The sequence below is a fragment of the Thalassophryne amazonica genome, chromosome 6 (genome assembly GCF_902500255.1).
Source record: "Thalassophryne amazonica chromosome 6, fThaAma1.1, whole genome shotgun sequence".
Classification (NCBI taxonomy): Eukaryota; Metazoa; Chordata; class Actinopteri; order Batrachoidiformes; family Batrachoididae; genus Thalassophryne; species Thalassophryne amazonica.
In genome coordinates, this window is record NC_047108.1 from 30275977 (window position 1) to 30295523 (window position 19547).

The 19547-nt window shown below is 41.7% G+C and overlaps 1 protein-coding gene across 1 annotated transcript in view; it reads right to left on the minus strand.

The window, feature by feature from the left end:
• Positions 1–19547, minus strand: part of nphp4 (nephronophthisis 4) — an 804312-nt gene that overhangs the window by 319831 nt on the left and 464934 nt on the right. Inside the window, exon 12 of the mRNA XM_034171910.1 lies at positions 5972–6109. Coding sequence (XP_034027801.1) covers positions 5972–6109 — 138 coding nt within the window. The remainder of the gene's footprint in view (positions 1–5971; positions 6110–19547) is intronic.

Below are 19547 nucleotides of genomic sequence, written 5' to 3' on the forward strand. Positions count from 1 at the left end.
GTCATGCAGAAATTTGTGGTGTTCTGCATCTCCGCGTTACACATCACCAGTTAGACAGGATGGACCAAACCATCTTCCTCGGCCCTGTGCGTACTGGTCGCGAAAAGTCCTGGCGCTGTTGAGAAGGCTTGCAAGAAAATAAATCTAATAATATTCATATGCTCACAGCAATAAAACAGCAGAACCAAACCTGGTGTGCATCAACGGAAGCCTACTTTTTAGACCTCTGTGAGCTGGCTGCCCGTGTCATGGGTAAGCAGTCAACCTTGCCATCTTGCCCTCCTGAGCACCCCAGGGGGCCACTCGCACAAAAAAAACATCTTTTGGCTACGAACTCAGATCAGACGACACCACCTGCTGAATTTAAGCAGCATATTAAATAAATTCCGATGATTTCATTACGTTCTTGGCGGACGTAATGAGATCAAGCAATTGAGTGTGTGTGTTTCTTCTTGCTCTGATGACCAGTGACGATATGTGCCTTGATTGTCATTATATATTGTCGCTTGGGACAATTTGTACCAGCAACATTATGTGCCGGTGCCTGTAAACATGGTATATATCATCATGGCAACAACATATGCACTTCGATAATATATGCCGTAACACACATCAAATGTTCATCTACAAATGAACTTGGGGCTAGACTGCCTGACATCTTAGCATCACTTTCGGAACATGATCATGCAGTAGATAGTCTTGTGGACAGCTTAAACTCAGCGCTCACAAGCACAATGAACATGACTGCTCCACCTACACGAAAACCACATCCCCCTAAAACCTACGCTCCTTGGTTCAGTAATCATTTACGTAGCCTCAAGCACAAGTCTAGCAGCCTAGAGCGACAATTTCGTAGAGCAAACTTAAAGTATTCCACCTTGCATACAGTGACGCTATTCTGGACTATAAGCATAATTATTGGCTACAAAACCAGCCAACTACTCTGATTTGATTAACAAAACAAAAAGTATAATTCAAAGTTCTTGTTTGACATGGTGGAACACTTATTCAAGGACAACCACTTGCAAGTCACTCTCCACTTACTGTTCAAGATTTCTTAGATTACTTTGAAAAGAAAATAGATGAAATTCGGTAAAATACATCCCAGCATGCCTTAGTCTCACCACTGTTACTGATGTGACACCTCACTTACATTTACTGAATTTGATATTATTTCAGTGGGTGCACTGACAAAACTTGGAAGTTCTGCTAAATGCACAACATGTTTTTTCTACACTATACCAACAAAACTCTTTAAGGACCTTTGGCCTACAGTTGGGCCTACTGTATTGGAAATTAATCTGCCACTAACCTTGGGATTTGTTACTAAATGTTTCAAATCTACAGAGATTAAACCAATACTTAAAAAAATCTAACTTTGATCCAAGTCTACTGAACAATTATAGGCTGATATCATCATTTTGTTCTAAGATTCTTGAAAAAGTGGTTTCACAGCAGCTCGTGGACCACCTTACTGAGAATAACCTCTTTGAGCCACTGCAATCCACATTTAGAACACACCGTTCCACAGAGACAGCTCTTACTAAAGTGGTAAATGATCTTCTGCTTGCTATGGATTTGGATTCCACCACAGTTCTGTCTGAGGTACAAGTCGTCATGTTTATTTCAGGCAGAGGTTCGGTACACAGGTTGTCAGAAAATGGAGCAGAGGCACAAGCAGGGTGAGGCAAAAACGCAGTCATCTCCAGGCAGGGGTCTGAGGCACGGGCAAACACTGGCATATAGGCTGAGGCAAAAAGGCAGTCAAAAAACACAGAGCAAGGAACTGATACACGGCAAGACTAATCAGGACAGAGAACAAAAAGGCTGGAGAGTGTGCTGGAAGCGACAACAATCTGGCGAGGGACTGTGAGACTGTGAGGGTTTATATGGATGTGGACTAATTAGGAACAGGTGGTGTTAACAAGGTGCATGTGAGAGGAAAGATCCAGAAAGGGGGCATGGCTAATGAACAAAGATACTATGTTGTACAAGACAGTGAGGGAAGAGAACACAAGGTGGAGAGAAGAAAAGACAAAGATGTGTGAACAGGTGTCAAGAATGTGACTAAATGAAAACACAAAGCAGACTGGGACAAAGTGTGAGAGGAGGGCACAGAACTAGTGGAGTGACATGACGTGACAACACAGAGATGCCAGAGGGATGAAAACAAAAAGCAGGTGCAGGTTGGAGTGAAACACAAAACTAAGAACAGAGCTACTATGGAATATAATATTACTATGAACAAAAGTAACAACAAAAACGTAGGGCCGAAAAACATAGCTAGGAACCAGGCATGACATGATAACTGATCAGGAGACATGAAACAGAATACTAAAGCAAAACTAAACAAGTGATAACATAATAAAAACACAACTCACTGAAGAATACCAAATGAAAACCAGATGACAAAATCAACAAGCCATGACACAAAAATACCAATACTAAAGATCAACAGAAATTAATAGATGACAACTGAATGAAACAATGAAAACACAATCTGGCAGAACAAGAAAAGAACTAGACAATAGCTAAAGAATGCAAAGTAACAGAGAACCAAAGTAAAATAGAACAGGAATAAATACATGATAAATAACTAATAAAACAGAACAGGAGCAGAAAGTGGATCAAAGAAAGGGGAAGCAAGTACAACAAAAACCTGATCAGGGCCGAGCATGACACATATACTGTGACGTAATGGGATTATTTTCCCCTGCTGTGCTGATGACACTCAGCTGTACATGTGGATAACCGCTGGTAATCTCATACACATTGGGACTTTCGAGGACTGGCTTGCTTAACTGAAAAAGCTGGATGTCTAGCAAATTCTTACCTTTAAATCGAGAGAAGATTAAAATGATGGTTCCTGGTCCAGCGAGAGATTGACATCAGTTTGACCAGCTAACACTTAACTTGGACTCATGCATCATACATCACACTGACAAAGTGAGGAAGCTTGGAGTGCCAGAATTTTGAAGATGCAGAAAATCTGACCACATTATACTGATTTTGGTCTCCCTTCATTGGCTTCTTGTCTCTGTGAGGTTTGATTTTAAGGTTGTGTTACTAACTTATAAAATTATTCAAGGATTAGCACCTTCCTACCTAGCTGACATAATTACACCCTACTTACCGGCCCATGCTCAGCGTTCTCAGGGTGCAGGACTACTTTGTGTCCCTAGGGTGAATGAAAAGTCAGCGGGTCACAGACCTTTCTCTTATCATGCCCCTGTTCTGTGGAATGATCTCCCTGCATCAATAAAACAGATTCTGTAGAGCTTTTCAAGTCCAGACTGAGGACACGTTTATTTTCCCTTTCGTATGGCTAGCATACTGGCATAGTATGTTACTATGTTTTCTACCCTTTTAAATTTTATTAGGAAACAGAGCGGGCCGCGACCTCATCTTTATCTAAAGTCTGGGTCTTTTAGTGAAGCTTAAGCTACTGGCCAATTCGTATTGTCAATTGTGTCGGTAGCATGGCCCAAGTGGAGGGTCATCCCTTAGAGTCTGGTCTGCTGGAGGTTTCTTCCTCAAATCATCAGAGGGGAGTTTTTCCTTACCACTGTCACCTGCGTGCTTGCTCTAGGAGTTGGTAAGGTTAGACCTTACTGATGTGAAGCACCTTGATGCAGCATTGCTGTGATTTGGTGCTCACTCACTCACTCACTCACTCACTTACTCATCTCAAGCCGCTTACTCCAATTAAGGGTTGGGAGCTGAAGCCTATCCCAGCAGTCACAGGGCGTGAGATGCAGTACATTTTGTACAGGATTCCAGTCTATCGGAGGGTGCAGATAGACAGATAACCACATTCACACATGTAAGCACACCTACGGACAATTAAAAGTTTCAAAATGTCTTTGAACGTGGGAGGAAGCTGGAGAACCCTCACAGACCGTCCAGTCGTTCTCAATGTGTCTTGTATAATGGCACTACCTCTGACCTTGCTGACATGAGATTTGGGGTTCCACAGGGATCTGTTTTAGGCCCTTGCTTTTCTCCCTGTATGTGGCACCCCTTGGGCATATACTGCGGAGTTCTGGGATTGCCTTTCATTGTTATGCTGATGATACTCAGTTGTACATGCCGATAACTGCGGGAAATCTCACTCCCATAAAATCCCTGGAGGACTGTCTTCTATCAGTGAGAAGTTGGATGTCTAGTAACTTCCTACTTTTAAACTTTGATAAGACTGAAATGATGGTTCTTGGTCCAGCGAGACATCGGCATCAGTTTGACCAGCTGGCGCTCAGCCTGGGTTCCTGTGTCATACATCATACGGACAAAATGAGGAACCTTGGGGTAATTTTTGATCCCACGTTGTCTTTTGACCTCCACATCAGGGATGTTACTAGGACTGCTTTTTTCAATCTGAGAAATATAGCGAGGATCCGCCCCATCCTGTCCATGGCTGATGCTGAGACCCTGATTCATGCTTTTGTTTCTTCTAGACTAGATTATTGTAATGTTCTATTTTCAGGGTTACCACAGTCCAGCATTAGGGGTCTTCAGCTGGTTCAGAACGCTGCCGCCAGACTTCTGACATGTAGCAGAAAGTCTGAACATATCACACCCATTTTGGCATCTGGCTCCCTGTCTCTGTGAGAGCAGATTTTAAGGTTTTGCTATTGACTTATAAGGTTGTTCATGGACTGGCGCCATCTTATCTGGCTGATCTGGTGCAACTCTACGTGCCGGCCCGGGCTTTGCGGTCACAGGATGCGGGACTTCTCTGTGTTCCCAGAGTGAAGAAGAAGTCAGCAGGTCAAAGAGCCTTTTCATATCGTGCACCCACCCTGTGGAACAGTCTTCCTGCGACCGTGAGGCAGTCTGAGTCTGTGGACATTTTTAAGTCAAGACTCAAAACCTATTTTTATTCTCTTTCTTATGGATAGTTTTTATTTTTATTTGTTTTATTCTTTTACTTCTGTTTTTATTTATGTATTAGAATTTTTTATTCATTTTTAATTATTTATTCAATTTTATGTTGACATGTTTTATGTAAGGCGCCTTAAGACGGCTTTTGCTGTGATTTGGCACATTATAAGCTAATTAAATTAAATTAAATTAAATTACAGACACAGGGAGAACATGCAAACAGACACAGGGAGAACATGCAAACTCCACACAGAAAGGCCACAGGTAGGAAATGAACCCAGGGCCTTCTTGCTGTGAGGCAACAGTGCTAACCACTGAGGCACCGTGTTGCCCTGATTTGGCACTATACAAATAAAGTAAACTGAATTGAATCTGACATAAAATTTCAGAGCTGCAGTAGTTTTTATTGAGTGGAAATTTTAACTTGACTTGACCAGAAGCAGACACTTCTTCCTTCGTTCTCTGTCTCTCATCGTGCGGGCTTTTGAAGTTACATGTCGCATGATCTTATTCTCATTCATTTCCCAAGCCTGGGTCTGGTGGCTGTCAAGGCCAATGCTGCTCGCTTTGGAATTGGTGGAAAATGTAAAAAAGTGGGGGTAAGCAACATAACATTAAAGGAGTATATGGAACATATTCTTCCTGAAGGCAAAAACACAAAGTGGCAAAGGATACTGCAAACCTTCAGAAAATTGAAGCAGCCTTTGTCGAAAGATTTTAAAAGCCAAATAAAAGAATAATGTTTCTTTTGATTAAGACGATGAAAAGGTGCAGCTCCACCACCTCCAGCACTTCCAATGACAAAGAGTGTGCAGGACTGACTTCACATTACAGGATGTGTGTGTCTGACTGCTGTGAAGATGAGCGTCTCTGAACCCTCATCTTTACAAAGTTACAAATCCTTACATACTGTGTTGAGTATTTTTGTGCTGTTTAAATGCTCACGTCATCAGTTCCCGTCCTTGTGTGTTTATTCTCCCTTTGCTTATTGCTAACATATTTTCCTCAGTGTGTGTGTGTGTGTGTGTGTGTGTGTGTGTATGATGGTGTGTGTGTTTTGCGCGTGAGAGTAAGGGGGTGGAAATCTTACGACATGTGACAGCTGGTGGGCCGATGCCAATGGGGAAGGATGAAGCAGAGAAGGAACTGGCTGTTGCCATGGTGACAGAGAGCTGGATTGGCTGATGGTTGGGTAGCGTGAAGTAGCTGTCAGCTGAGACAGTGAGAGCTGCAGAGAAACAATACAAATGATTTGTTATTATCATTATGATGACGAACAACAGAGATCAGAAATGTACTTTACACCGGGGAGACACATGTTATGTCTCAGAATGGTAAATGGACTGCATTTATATAGCGCTTTCCATCTGCATCAGATGCTCAAAGCGCTTTACAGTGATGCCTCACATTCAGTCATTGTCAGGGTGCCGCCATGCAAGGCGCTCACTACACACCGGGAGCAACTAGGGAATTAAGGACCTTGCCAAAGGGCCCTTAGTGATTTTCTGGTCTGGCTGGGTCTTGAACTGAGGATCCTCTGGTCTGAAGCACAATTCTTAACCACTAGATCAACACCTCCTGATGTCAGAAGACATCACCAGACCATTTTACTGCACTGACAACTTTTCACTCCGCCAACTCCCCTACCCACGAGCCTTCAGCACTGTTTTGTCCCAGAAGGTCTGATTCCAGAATGCAGTCTGCTTGTCTGCTTATTTCAAGCTTGTGAGATCATTTTGACTTGAAAAGTCACCAGACCACCAAACATTGCTGGGGTTGGTAAAAAAAAACAACAGTTTTCCTAAATCACACTGAGTTGTTTAAGACAAATTTCTTTGAAGCTGAGCTCAGTCTCCCATCCCATGTTGGTGAGCGCATACTTAAGGTTCACCATAATCTTATAGCAACCTTAAAATTTATTATGATTTAAAGAAAACTCTTACTGTGAGACCTCCATCAAATGTGCCCCACGGCTTCATATCAGCCTCACCTAATGAAGCACAGGGTTCTCTCCTGTCTTTTGAGAAGCTGTAAATTACTGCTGTTGTCCCAGTTTTGCTTAAACTGATCGAAAACCAGCTGAGCATGACGGGCTTTTAAATCAAACTGAATTCAAAAAGCAACTGAACTTTAACAATCATGACAACTGCTAATTTTTATTCATTTATTATTACACTGAGGAACTTGACAGGAGCACCGATAGAAAGCAATAACATGAAACACTACTGTTACATCAATGATTAAATTTCATAAGCTTTACAAAATAACTCAGGGCAACAATAGCCAATGCCTTTCCAATTTCCACATCCTTATGAAAAAAACAAAAAAACAAAACAAAACAATATTAAAATAAAAGTGGAAGTCAGGTGATAGTTTGGCTGTCAAATTAACTGAAAAGTTGGTGATTCACTCTCTACCTTTAACTGGTCTGTGTGTTGATGTGTCTTTGAACAAGACACCGACTGTGAAACTGTTTCCAATCCCAAAGCCAGGAAAAAAGTTATCATCAGGAAACACATTCAGCCACAACCATCCGGCACACCAACACAGTACAGTGGAAAGTGCAGATATAAGAGGAAGAAAACTGATTTCATATACCATCCATTCATAGAATGCCGATGTGAGCAGCAAGTCTTTTTTTCATTTAAAGTCGAGCCAGAACTCTCATATGTGAATAATTCTGATTTACGTTCTTTCTTTGAAGATTCAGAGTGAGATTAGCATTGACACCTAACTAAGAACAGTACAGGATTATCCCCAGCCATATAATCCAGCATCTCCTGGGGGATCCAGAGACATTTCACAGCTTGTTGGGGTACATATTCTTTGAGTTCCCTGTATGGCCCCAGGGCAGCTCCCAGTTACATCAAATGACCAAACTTGTTAAGGTTATGTTCATAAATAATCAGAAAACAAACCCCTGAATGCAGGCAGCCCAAACTCAAAAAATGTGTTATAATCCAAGGTGATTTATTGTCAGGAGACAATACTCCAAACAGTGAATGCCGAGGCCAAAGGCACAGTGTTCAAAAACCAAACAAGTGATACCAAAAAAGAAAACAACAAAGACAAGAAATCTGTGGGCAGCTGGGAAAGCTATAAATGCACCAAGTACTTACAAGTCAGAAAACATGGGAGCCACAGAGACCACAGAGAATCAAACAACAATGAACCATGGACAAGTGAGGGTTTAAATACACCAACAATAGAATCAATGTCAGGTGCAACAACTCAGGAAAAGGAGGAAGATGTTGTGTGGGCCGCTGAAGAGGAGGTACTGCTGGCCCACCACCAGAGGGCGTCCTGCCTGAAGTGCGGGCTTCAGGCACGTGAGGGCGCCGGAGCACCGGGAGTGGCAGCTGTCACTCATCTACAACACCAGCTGTCACTCATCATCATCATCATCCACACCTCCATAAGAGCCGGGCAGCATCTTCACCTCACTGCCGAGAAATCGTCTACCGTGAAGTAAACGTCTCAGCCTTTGATTAATACAGTAGTAACGTTTTTACTTCTGTACGTACTGACAGTGTTCTGAGTGTGCAGACTGTTAATTGTTACTGCAGGATCTGTACAAACTCCGTGATTGAGAGGTGGAGGTGCTTTCACCTTCGTGTTGAACTGTTTGCTGGGTGTTCATACACCCACCATCACCTGTCTGTTCTTTCTGCCAGCAGTACCCGATCTGACAGCCGGAGGCAGTGGCCACCTGGGGACCCAGTGCTTGGCGGCTCCAGGATTGCTTCAGGTCCGGTGGAGTGGAAGGCGTGTGGGATCCGGCTCTTTTCTGGACAGGTGTCTTCTATCCTCGAGCCTGCTCACACACCACTGTAACTTATTTGACTGGTGATCCCAATTGTGTTGTCTGTTGCTCTGTTGTGCACATTCACAACATTAAATTGTTATATTTGGCTTATTCCATTGTCCGTTCATTTGCGCCCCCTGTTGTGGGTCAGTGTTCCTACACTTTTCACAACAGAAGAATGCACATGAAACTAATTAAACACAAGAAGACTGAAAAGAAAAGCCCACATTCCAGAGTAATAGAAAATAAAACATAATAACAATAAACTCTAACACACCCAAATATCCCTGGACAACAGAACAGATAACCACGAACAACAAAATCAAACAAACATGGCCCAATGGCCGGCAGAAGGTCAAATTCATGTGATCCACCTGGTCACGTGGCCAGATGGATCCGGAGGCAGCGATCAGCGGCCGTCTAAGCAGTCAACCAGAGTCCCAGATGTCTTCAGGAGGCCGACTCTGCAGCTACCAGGAGTCCAAAGTCAAATCTGGAAGCCGACCAGGCAAGTGGCAGGAGTTTCTCACTGGGCAAGGAGTGCCACAGGGTGACCCACCAGAATCCACCTCAGCCATGGACAGATGGCCGGACGGCTCACCGCGATCTACCCCAGCTGTGGGCAGATCAATCAATCAATCAATCAACTTTTTTCTTATATAGCGCCAAATCACAACAAACAGTTGCCCCAAGGCGCTCCATATTGTAAGGCAAGGCCATACAATAATTATGAAAAACCCCAAAGGTCAAAACGACCCCCTATGAGCAAACACTTGGCCACAGTGGGAAGGAAAAACTCCCTTTTAACAGGAAGAAACCTCCAGCAGAACCAGGCTCAGGGAGGGGCAGTCTTCTGCTGAGACTGGTTGGGGCTGAGGGAAAAAACCAGGAAAAAGACATGCCGTGAAGGGGGGCAGAGATCGATCACTAATGATTAAATGCAGAGTGATGCATACGGAGCAAAAAGAGAAAGAAACAGTGCATCATGGGAACCCCCCCACAATCTACGTCTAAAGCAGCATAACCAAGGGATGGTCCAGGGTCACCCGATCCAGCCCTAACTATAAGCCTTAGCGAAAAGGAAAGTTTTAAGCCTAATCTTAAAAGTAGAGAGGGTATCTGTCTCCCTGATCTGAATTGGGAGCTGGTTCCACAGGAGAGGAGCCTGAAAGCTGAAGGCTCTGCCTCCCATTCTACTCTTACAAACCCTAGGAACTACAAGTAAGCCCGCAGTCTGAGAACGAAGCGCTCTAATGGGGTAATATGGTACTACGAGGTCCCTAAGATAAGATGGGACCTGATTATTCAAAACCTTATAAGTAAGAAGAAGAATTTTAAATTCTATTCTAGAATTAACAGGAAGCCAATGAAGAGAGGCCAACACGGGTGAGATATGCTCTCTCCTGCTAGTCCCCGTCAGTACTCTAGCTGCGCATTCTGAACCAACTGAAGGCTTTTTAGGGAACTTTTAGGACAACCTGATAATAATGAATTGCAATAGTCCAGCCTAGAGGAAATAAATGCATGAATTAGTTTTTCAGCATCACTCTGAGACAAGACCTTTCTGATTTTAGAAATATTGCGTAAATGCAAAAGGCAGTCCTACATATTTGTTTAATATGCGCTTTGAATGACATATCCTGATCAAAAATGACTCTCAAGATTTCTCACAGTATTACTAGAGATCAGGGCAATGCCATCCAGAGTAACGATCTGGTTAGACACCATGTTTCTCACGATTTGTGGGGCCAAGTACAATAACTTCAGTTTTATCTGAGTTTAAAAGCAGGAAATTAGAGGTCATCCCTGTCTTTATGTCTGTAAGACAATCCTGCAGTATAGCTAATTGGTGTGTATCCTCTGGCTTCATTGGATAGTAAAGCTGGGTATCATCTGCGTAACAATGAAAATTAAGCAATACGTCTAATAATACTGCATAGGGAAGCATGTATAAAGTGAATACACTTGGTCCTAGCACAGAACCTTGTGGACTCCATAATTAACCTTTAGTCCTGTGAAGAAGATTCCCCATTTACATGAACAAACTGTAATCTATTAGACAAATATGATTCAAACCACCGCAGCGCAGTGCCTTTAATACCTATGACATGCTCTAATCCTCTGTAATAAATTTTATGGTCAACAGTATCAAAGCAGCACTGAGGTGCCAACAGAACAAGCACAGAGATAAGTCCACTGTCCGAAGCCATAAGAAGATCATTTGTAACCTTCACTAATGCTGGTTTCTGTACTATGATGATTCTAAAACTGACTGAAACTCTTCAAATAGACCATTCCTCTGCAGGTGATCAGTAGCTGTTTTACAACTACCCTCTCAAGAATCTTTGAGAGAAAGGAAGGTTGGAAATTGGCCTATAATTAGCTAAGATAGCCGGGTCAAGTGATGGCTTTTTAAGTAATGGTTTAATTACTGCCACCTTAAAGGCCTGTGGTACATAACCAACTAACAAAGATAGATTGATCATATTTAAGATTGAAGCATTAAATAATGGTAGGACTTCCTTGAGCAGCCTGGCAGGAATGGGGTCCAATAAACATGCAGATGGTTTGGACGAAGCAACCAATGAAAATAACTCAGACAGAACAACCGGAGAGAAAGAGTCTAACCAAATACTGGCATCACTGAAAGCAGCCAAAGATAACGATACATCTTTGGGATGGTTATGAGTAATTTTTTCTCTAATAGTCAAAATTTTGTTAGCAAAGAAAGTCATGAAGTCATTACTAGTTAAAGTTAATGGAATACTCAGCTCAATAGAGCTCTGACTCTTTGTCAGCCTAGCTACAGTGCTGAAAAGAAACCTGAGGTTATTCTTATTTTCTTCAATTAGTGATGAGTAGAAAGATGTCCTAGCTTTTACGGAGGGCTTTTTTATAGAGTGAAGATCTTCTAAATTAGTGAGACGCCATTTCCTCTCCAACTACGGGTTATCTGCTTTAAGCTACGAGTTTGTGAGTTATACCACGGAGTCAGACACTTCTGATTTAAAGCTCTCTTTTTCAGAGGAGCTACAACATCCAAAGCCCACCTCATTTTTGGACACCACTCAGACAGCCAGCAATTCAAGGAGAACATGCGGCTAAACATGTCACTCCCGGTCTGATTGGGGAGGGGCCCAGAGAAAACTACAGAGTCCGGCATTGTTTTTTGCAAAGTTTACACACGATTTAATGTTAATTTTAGTGACCTCCGTTGGCGTAACCGTAGTGTCATTACTGCTGACGTGAATACAATCTTACCAAATTATACGCTTAGCCTTAGCCAGCAATTTCAAATGTCCTTCGATGTCGCCTGCCCTGGCCCCCGGAACACAATTGACAATGGTTGCTGGTGTCGCTAACTTCACATTTCTCAAAACAGAGTCGCCCAATAACCAGAGTTTGATTCCTCGGCGAGTGTATGTCGAGTGGGAAAAACGGTTAGATATGTGAACGGTGTTGACGGTGTACACGGTGGCTTCTGTTTAGGGCTACGCTCCTCTAACAGTCACCCAGTCAGCCTGCTTTCCCCGACTGCCCGGATCTGCCAGGGGGGAACTAGCGGCGGCTAAGCTACCTTGGTCCGCACCGACTACAGGGGCCTGGCTAGCTGTAGAATTTTCCACGGTGCGGAGCCGAGTCTCCAATTCGCCCAGCCTGGCATCCAAAGCTACCGAATAAGCTGCACTTATTACACGTACTGTTACTGCTAAAGGATGGCCCGAGGAATAAAGCTAAACATTTCACACCCAGAGCAGAAAAGTACGGGAGAGACAGGAAGAAGCCGCCATGCTAAATCGGCTAAGAGCTAGTAGCTACGCAACCTAGCGGATTCCTAAAAACACACAAAGTGAATAATGTGTAAATAATTTAAAGGTGATTCAGCAGAAGGAGTGCCCCAATCAAGGCACCAAACAGGCCATGAAGCAGCACAGGCAACGCACGACAACGGTGCTAAAATAAAATAAAAATCAACTAAACACGCTGTGGAGCAGCACAGATAACGCACGACAACAGTGCTAAAAGAGAAAAAAAATAAAAAAATTTTTTTTTTAAAAATAAATAAATAAAAACGAAAGCGTTAGCAAGCTAGTTAGCTTGCCAACGCTGATGAAAGTTAGCTGATAAAAGTGCTCCGTCGCGATGTTTTGACCGTTAGAGGTCTTCCTTAGGCGTTGGAGCACAGTAAAAAAGTAAAAAAAAAAGTAAAAAGGTAAAAAAGTAAAAAAGTCTTGAAAAAGACTGTTAATTCAAGTCCAAAGCAGCAGGTAGCAGTCTCTGTGTAAACAGTCCCAACAGAGAGCCAAAATTCTGATGCCAAATACAGATACAACAACTAAGGGGAATTTACAACACAACGAATTTGCATTGATCTCAAACCTGAGCCAAAAAGCGGAAATTTATCATCCCTGTATTATGTTATGTTTATGTTTCTAAGACTGTTTGACTCATGTGGTCCATTTGGACTATCCCGTCACCCACAGTGTGACATCCAATGACGCCACTGGTTGAATTTAATGACTGTTAATAAAACTGCCTCATGGAGCCCCGACAGCCTTTAAAACAGTCTAAAATGGTTTGATTCATAATGGGTTTTTTTTCTGTTTGGGTCTAACACTGTTAAGTCTAAAACTGTTTGAGTCATGTCGTCACAATTGGACTGTCCCGTCGTCCACCTTGTGAGATCCAACAACACAGTGTACGACGAGCGAAGACACTTAACTGTCGCTTTGTTTACCATCCAGCATGCTGGGATACAGCTGGCTGGCAAAGTGGAGGTTTAGGGATGTGCCTGAGGGAAAGACATGCATGGTGGTTGGCCGTGACAAGAAAGATGTAAAGGACATGGAGATGATGGAGACAGATGATCTGATGTAATGACTCATAAGGGGAACAGCTGAAAGAAGAAGAAAACTGTGTGCTGATCAATCTGCTGTGAAACAAACCCTTCCATCCTTGATATGTGTTGATATCAGAAAAATCAAATATGAAAATGTATTCTGAAAGCCTAATATTATCATGACATTCATGATAAGTATATGCAAACGTATGACCACATCTGTATCAATATTCTAACCGAGTTTGTGAGCACTATTGAATGTGCTCTGGCCAAATAACTGTCTCAACGACGGACTGCATTAAGCCATACTGAACAATAACAGCGGAGTGTTCATTCCACATATTGATCTGACAGACACAGTGACACACATGCACTCAGTTTGCCTGGACAGTGTATTGATTTACATTTAGTTCCATGGGTTTGTAGTTCAGAACAGCAAAAAAATAAACAAACCAGACAAAGAAGAGAAAGGAAGTCATCACACCATGAAGACCGGCATGATGCTTGTGTTGACAAGCGTCATGTCGGTCTCTGTAGCTTCGCGAGGAGCCACTGACACCCAGAAGAAAAGCACACATCAGGACCACTTGCACACATGTAGCTGTGAAGCAGAAAATAAAGCCCACAGAGAGATGAGACCTGCTTTGAGCTGATGTATCAAACATCTTCATGGCACATATGGACCGTTGGTTACAGCTGTATCCATAGCAATGGTGTCAACCTGTTCCAGGAAAATTAATAAGCTGTGAATATTGGAACAGACTGATAGCCTGGACCCCCTGCAGTTTGCATATCAAGAAAGCACCAATGTGGAAGATGGAATAATTTTTTTCTGTGCACTGAATTCACACCTTGAAAAGCAGACGAGTGTTAGAGTCACATTTTATTCTTCAAATATCAGCTGCGTTTTAAAATCCATGAACAATGTCTGTGTGACTGCACTCACATATGACAGCTTTGAAAAAACAACTTCCTCACTGCTCACTTTCAGTATCTTCACATGGAAAGCAGTGTACCTGTGAAGTAATAATGGAGCACCCCAAGGAGCTATACTGTCACCACCCATCTTTTCTATTTATATTTCTGAATTCAAGCTCAACATGGACAACTGTCACCAAAAAAAAAACTTCTCATGGTACTCCACAGAGTACAGGGGCCTGACAAAGTACTTCAGTCAACAATGATGCCAACTACAGAAAAATCCAGAGTGGATTATCTTGGCTGAGAAAACAGACGGTGCTTTTCCTCTTATCTGGACTCAGTGCTGTTGTGCTGCAGGAGAAGTGAAAACTAGCTGCTTTCTTCAATAATATTCACCAGGGCTTTGAACCAGAATTTTTTCTCAGCTGGTTCATTCCGAAACAAAATAGTATTTTATCGTTTCCAGTTTTGGGCTCCATCTCAAAAATTGATGTTCGCGAACTGGTTATAACAAAAAAAAATTGTTCCTGTACTGGTTAGTAATGTTTATAATGGGACCCTGAAAACACTGTACATGCTAGACATGTATGTGGCGCTGTAACACTCACGAAAACCGAAGAAGAAGATAATACAGCGTGCTGTAGGTGGCAGCAGATGCTAGAATTTTCCAAAGTGGAACACTGAGTAAAATAAAGCCTTTTAAGATAAAGAAGATATACACTCATCAGCTGAAATACACTTATTGTGCCTTTAAAGTGAAGCAGTGAGTTCCGTGTATTTTTTAAATAGACAGTTCTGTGTTGTTCTCAGCCTCACAGATGAAGCCTGAGGTACCAACATAATGGACTGAGCACTAACCCACTGCTGCCCATCGATTGGCAGCTAAACCTAAAGCTACAGTCCTCACATGATCATTCATACAGTTATGACTGTTTCAAATATTAAAACCATTCATAAACTTCAAATATTAAAACCATTCATAAATTGAGTAAATATAAAGTCTTAATGTGACCTCTTATGTCGTTTGATTGAGATTCATCATCACAGCCTGATGACAAAATGCTTTTTTTCCCGAAGACTAATGCCTTATTGTGAAAAAAAATACTGAAGAAATTGTTATGTGGGCCGCTGAAGAGGAGGTACTGCTGGCCACCACTAGATGGCGCCCTGCCACACTGGCACTTTTTGGCCCTTAGAGGGCACACGGGCCGGTGGGCCTCTCTGACTTCTCCAGGTGCGCTCGTAGTCTGTCAGCAGCTGTTCATCATCATCATCATTCACTACACCCATAAAAGCTTGGAAGAGACATCATAACTCTGCCGAGTTATCAGCTTACTACTCAGCCTTTTGTGCCGTTCGCACATTCATAGTTACTGAAGTCTTTGCAGTTGTGATTATATACTTGCAGCTTGGAGCCGAGTTTGTGGAAATTTGGAGGAGTTGGCGTCTCCACTCCTCACTTCTTACTTACTAAGTATAACAATTGACACTGCACGTTTTCCAGTTTTCCTCTGCACTCTGGGAGTATCTGGATTTATTCCTTCAGGAGGATTTATGTGAGTTGCTGACTGTTTGCTGGGTGAACACTCACCCACCTTAACCTGTTTGTGCTACTTGCCAGCAGTAAGGGTCCAACAGCCTCGAGCGGTGGCCACCTGGGGAACTCAAGTCTTGGCGGCTCTGGTGTATTGCAGGCTCCGGTTGGTGGTGGGGCTATGTGGGTTCCGGCTCCTCTCTGTGATAGGGCTTCTCCTACCCTCAGGCCTGCCCACGTGTCACCATTTTGTTGTTAATTGGACTTAAGCATATTTGACTTTGTTTGCACTTTGCATAATAAACGTATTTATTTGAACTCATTCATTTACGCCCCTCAAACGTGGGTCGCTGAATTCACTTTCCCAACAGAAATGTAGCTTTGAAAGTGGTCCCTCTGTGTCTGTCTGGAATTTGCAGGAATTTAACAAACGCAAATACAATAACAACGTCTATAAACCCAGAGAATATATTCACGAGAGTTTTAGGCACTAGAGTTTAATGCTGTTGTCCGTGGAGCCTGAACAGAGTTCTGAATGCAATTGGTCCTGTCTGTGAACGTACTGAGATTACATCATTCCTCCCCATAATGCACTGCTGGGCACAGCATGTGCTCACAAACCTTAAAAATTAGTACATACTTTAAAACTAAAACATATATCTGATATTTCACTTTATAAAACTTCAGACATGACAGTAATTTTAAATCACTTGTCCAAATTAGTTTGGTTAAAATTTGAACCATAAGTTAAAATGTATGCCCTGGACGACTTAGGGTGATATTGCCAGCATATCGGTATGGTGTTAAAGGAAATTATTTTTTTTTTTTTGGCCATTTCTCCCTTGTGTACAGAGGATAGAGACGCTTTCATAGAAGCAGCTCTCTTCTGTTAGCAGAGGGTATAACTGTCCATCTGTTACAAAACTTTTAACAGGTAGGTGCTGAACTGATTTTAAATTTAAAAAATGCTTGTCTGTGTCAGCTTTGTTTACTTTGTTTATCAGTTCTAAAGTTATCGGACAAAATTAATCGGAAGATAATTGGTCCGCTAATGGTTTTTAAAGTTATCTAAAAAGATAATCCGATAATGAAAACATTATCTTCGATAATTATCTGTATCGGAAGTAGTGCCCACCACTGCCAGACGCTTAGTACTTAGGGCGAATACTGCCATAAACACTACTGGCCAGTAGATGGCAGTAGAGGCCTTGAAAACTTGCCAAAACAAAATTCCAGATAATCCGTGTCTGCTACATTTAAGATGCGTGGAATTTAACAAACGTGAATACAATAACGTCTATAAACTCAGAGAATATATTCACAAGCGTTTTAGGCACTAGAGTTTAATGCTACTGTCCATGGAGCCTGAACAGAGTGTCTGAAATGCATTTGTCCTGCCGTGAACGTACTGAGATTACCCTATTATACCAATAATGCACTGCTGGTCACAGCATGTGCTCACAAACCCTTAAAAATTAGTACATTACTTTAAAACTTAAACATATATCTGATATTTTCACTTTATAAAACTTCAGACATGACAGTAATTTTAAATAACTTGTCCAAAATTAGTTTGGTTAAAATTTGAACCATAAGTTAAAAATGTATGCCTCTGGATGACTTGGATGATATTGCCAGTGTATCAGTATGGTGTTAAAGAAAATGATCTTTTTTTTGTGACCAGTTCTCCTTTGCCTGCAAAGGATAGAGTGGTTTCTCTCGAAAGCAGCTCTCTTCTGTTTGCAGAAGGTAGAACTATACATCTCTAAGGAAACTTTTAACAAGTAGGTCTCAACTGATTTTAAAAATGTTTGTTGCTGTTCAGCTTGGTTTACTACGTTATCGGTCTAAAAGTTATTGGAGTACAAGTTATCGGAAGATAATTAGTCCGATAATGGTTTTTAAAGTTATCTAAAAAGATAATCCGATAATGAAAACATTATCTTTGATAATTATCTGTTATCGGATTATCGGAAGTGTGTCCACCACTGTGTCCATTCTGACATGTTGTCCAAACTACATCTGTTGACATCCAATATGTTGTCCATCATGTTTGTTTGTCCATCTTGATTATTTTTGCAATATAAAATTCTGTATGTTGCGTTCAAAAAATTGAGGGCTTCCTGCAAATACACTATTAAATTCTCCACCTGTGTCAATCTTGCATTATTTATTTATTACTTGTTGCAGAGCTGTCCATGGTTGTTACTCCTACAGTAAATGGTATTAAAAAGTAAAGCAATGTCTGTATGTACATACTGTGGCACTATAGCAGACTGTACCCTCTGAAATACACAAAATGGGGCTTATGGCACATGTCTTTCTGTTTACAGACATTAGTTTCTGGGTTATAAAGAAGTTTTGTGGATATTTGGGTTTGTGGTCAAGGACAAGTTAAGCCAATTTTGACGACTGTTTGAATTTGCCTCAAACGTTTTATTTCTTCCGTTTTCCCCAACATTAGAAGATGACTTTACTCAGAATCATTTTATGATATTACAAAGATGTGATGGGTGTAACGGATGTCTGACAGTCCTGTTTTTCACCAATCACTCACTGAGCTGACTATTCACTCGTCATTCCCTCTTCTCTCGGTTCAGTTATCTCAACATCAAGCTCAGCTCTGCAGACATTTATCTGCCTCTTTATCTTTTGAAGTGTTTGTTTTCCTACCTGCCACAGTTTCACACTGACCTGACATGTTTTTTGGCAAATTCTTCTTCTAATTGATAAAGGTTATTTGGTTCTGTTTGTGAACACGGCCCAGCCTTGACTGTAGCTTTGGTTTGTAGTGTGAATTTTGACCTTTATGAGGCAGTAGACTGAATAAAACCTGTGACTTGGATTATTCATCTTCATAGTATCAGAACAATGGAAAAAAAAATCCAACCGCCGCCTTCCTTTTCCGTGGCTGATAATGAGACTGATCCAGGTGACCTGTTTCATTCAGATTACATTTTGGCAATGTGCTATTTTCTGGCTGTATGTGTGTGAATCCAAAAAGACTTCAAGTTGTGTCAAAATGCCACCGGAACTAAAATGAGATATTTGAACATTAGATTCACAGACTCCTTGTCATGTTAGAGTCATATTATGGTTTTATTACTACATACTACCACAGGAACTCGGAAATGGTGTGTCCCATCATATTTGGCTAATTAGGTGTTTTCCATTCCTTGAATGCAAAAAGCCAAAGCAAAAATAGACTACAGAGCCTCTTTGAGCTACTTTACGTTCACATTTAAAGCATCTGTAATCACCATCTTTTCATTAGGAGTATACTGTGCCCATTATTATATTGTACTGCAATACAATCAGGGCCTCACGAGCTGAATTTCAAAATTAAAATTCTGACTAATCATACGTTTCCTTTAAATGACCAAAATCAATCAGTAAACACACTGATTAAGGAGTCAGAGAATATGTGAAGCTCTGAGACTAAAAATGAAAAGGGTCCTATTGTTACCCCCCCCAACCCCGATCTTAAGCAGTTTCCAATTCGTAATATTTAACATAGAATAAGCTGCATACATAGCACAAGACCACCAATCCGGGCCCTCAGTGGG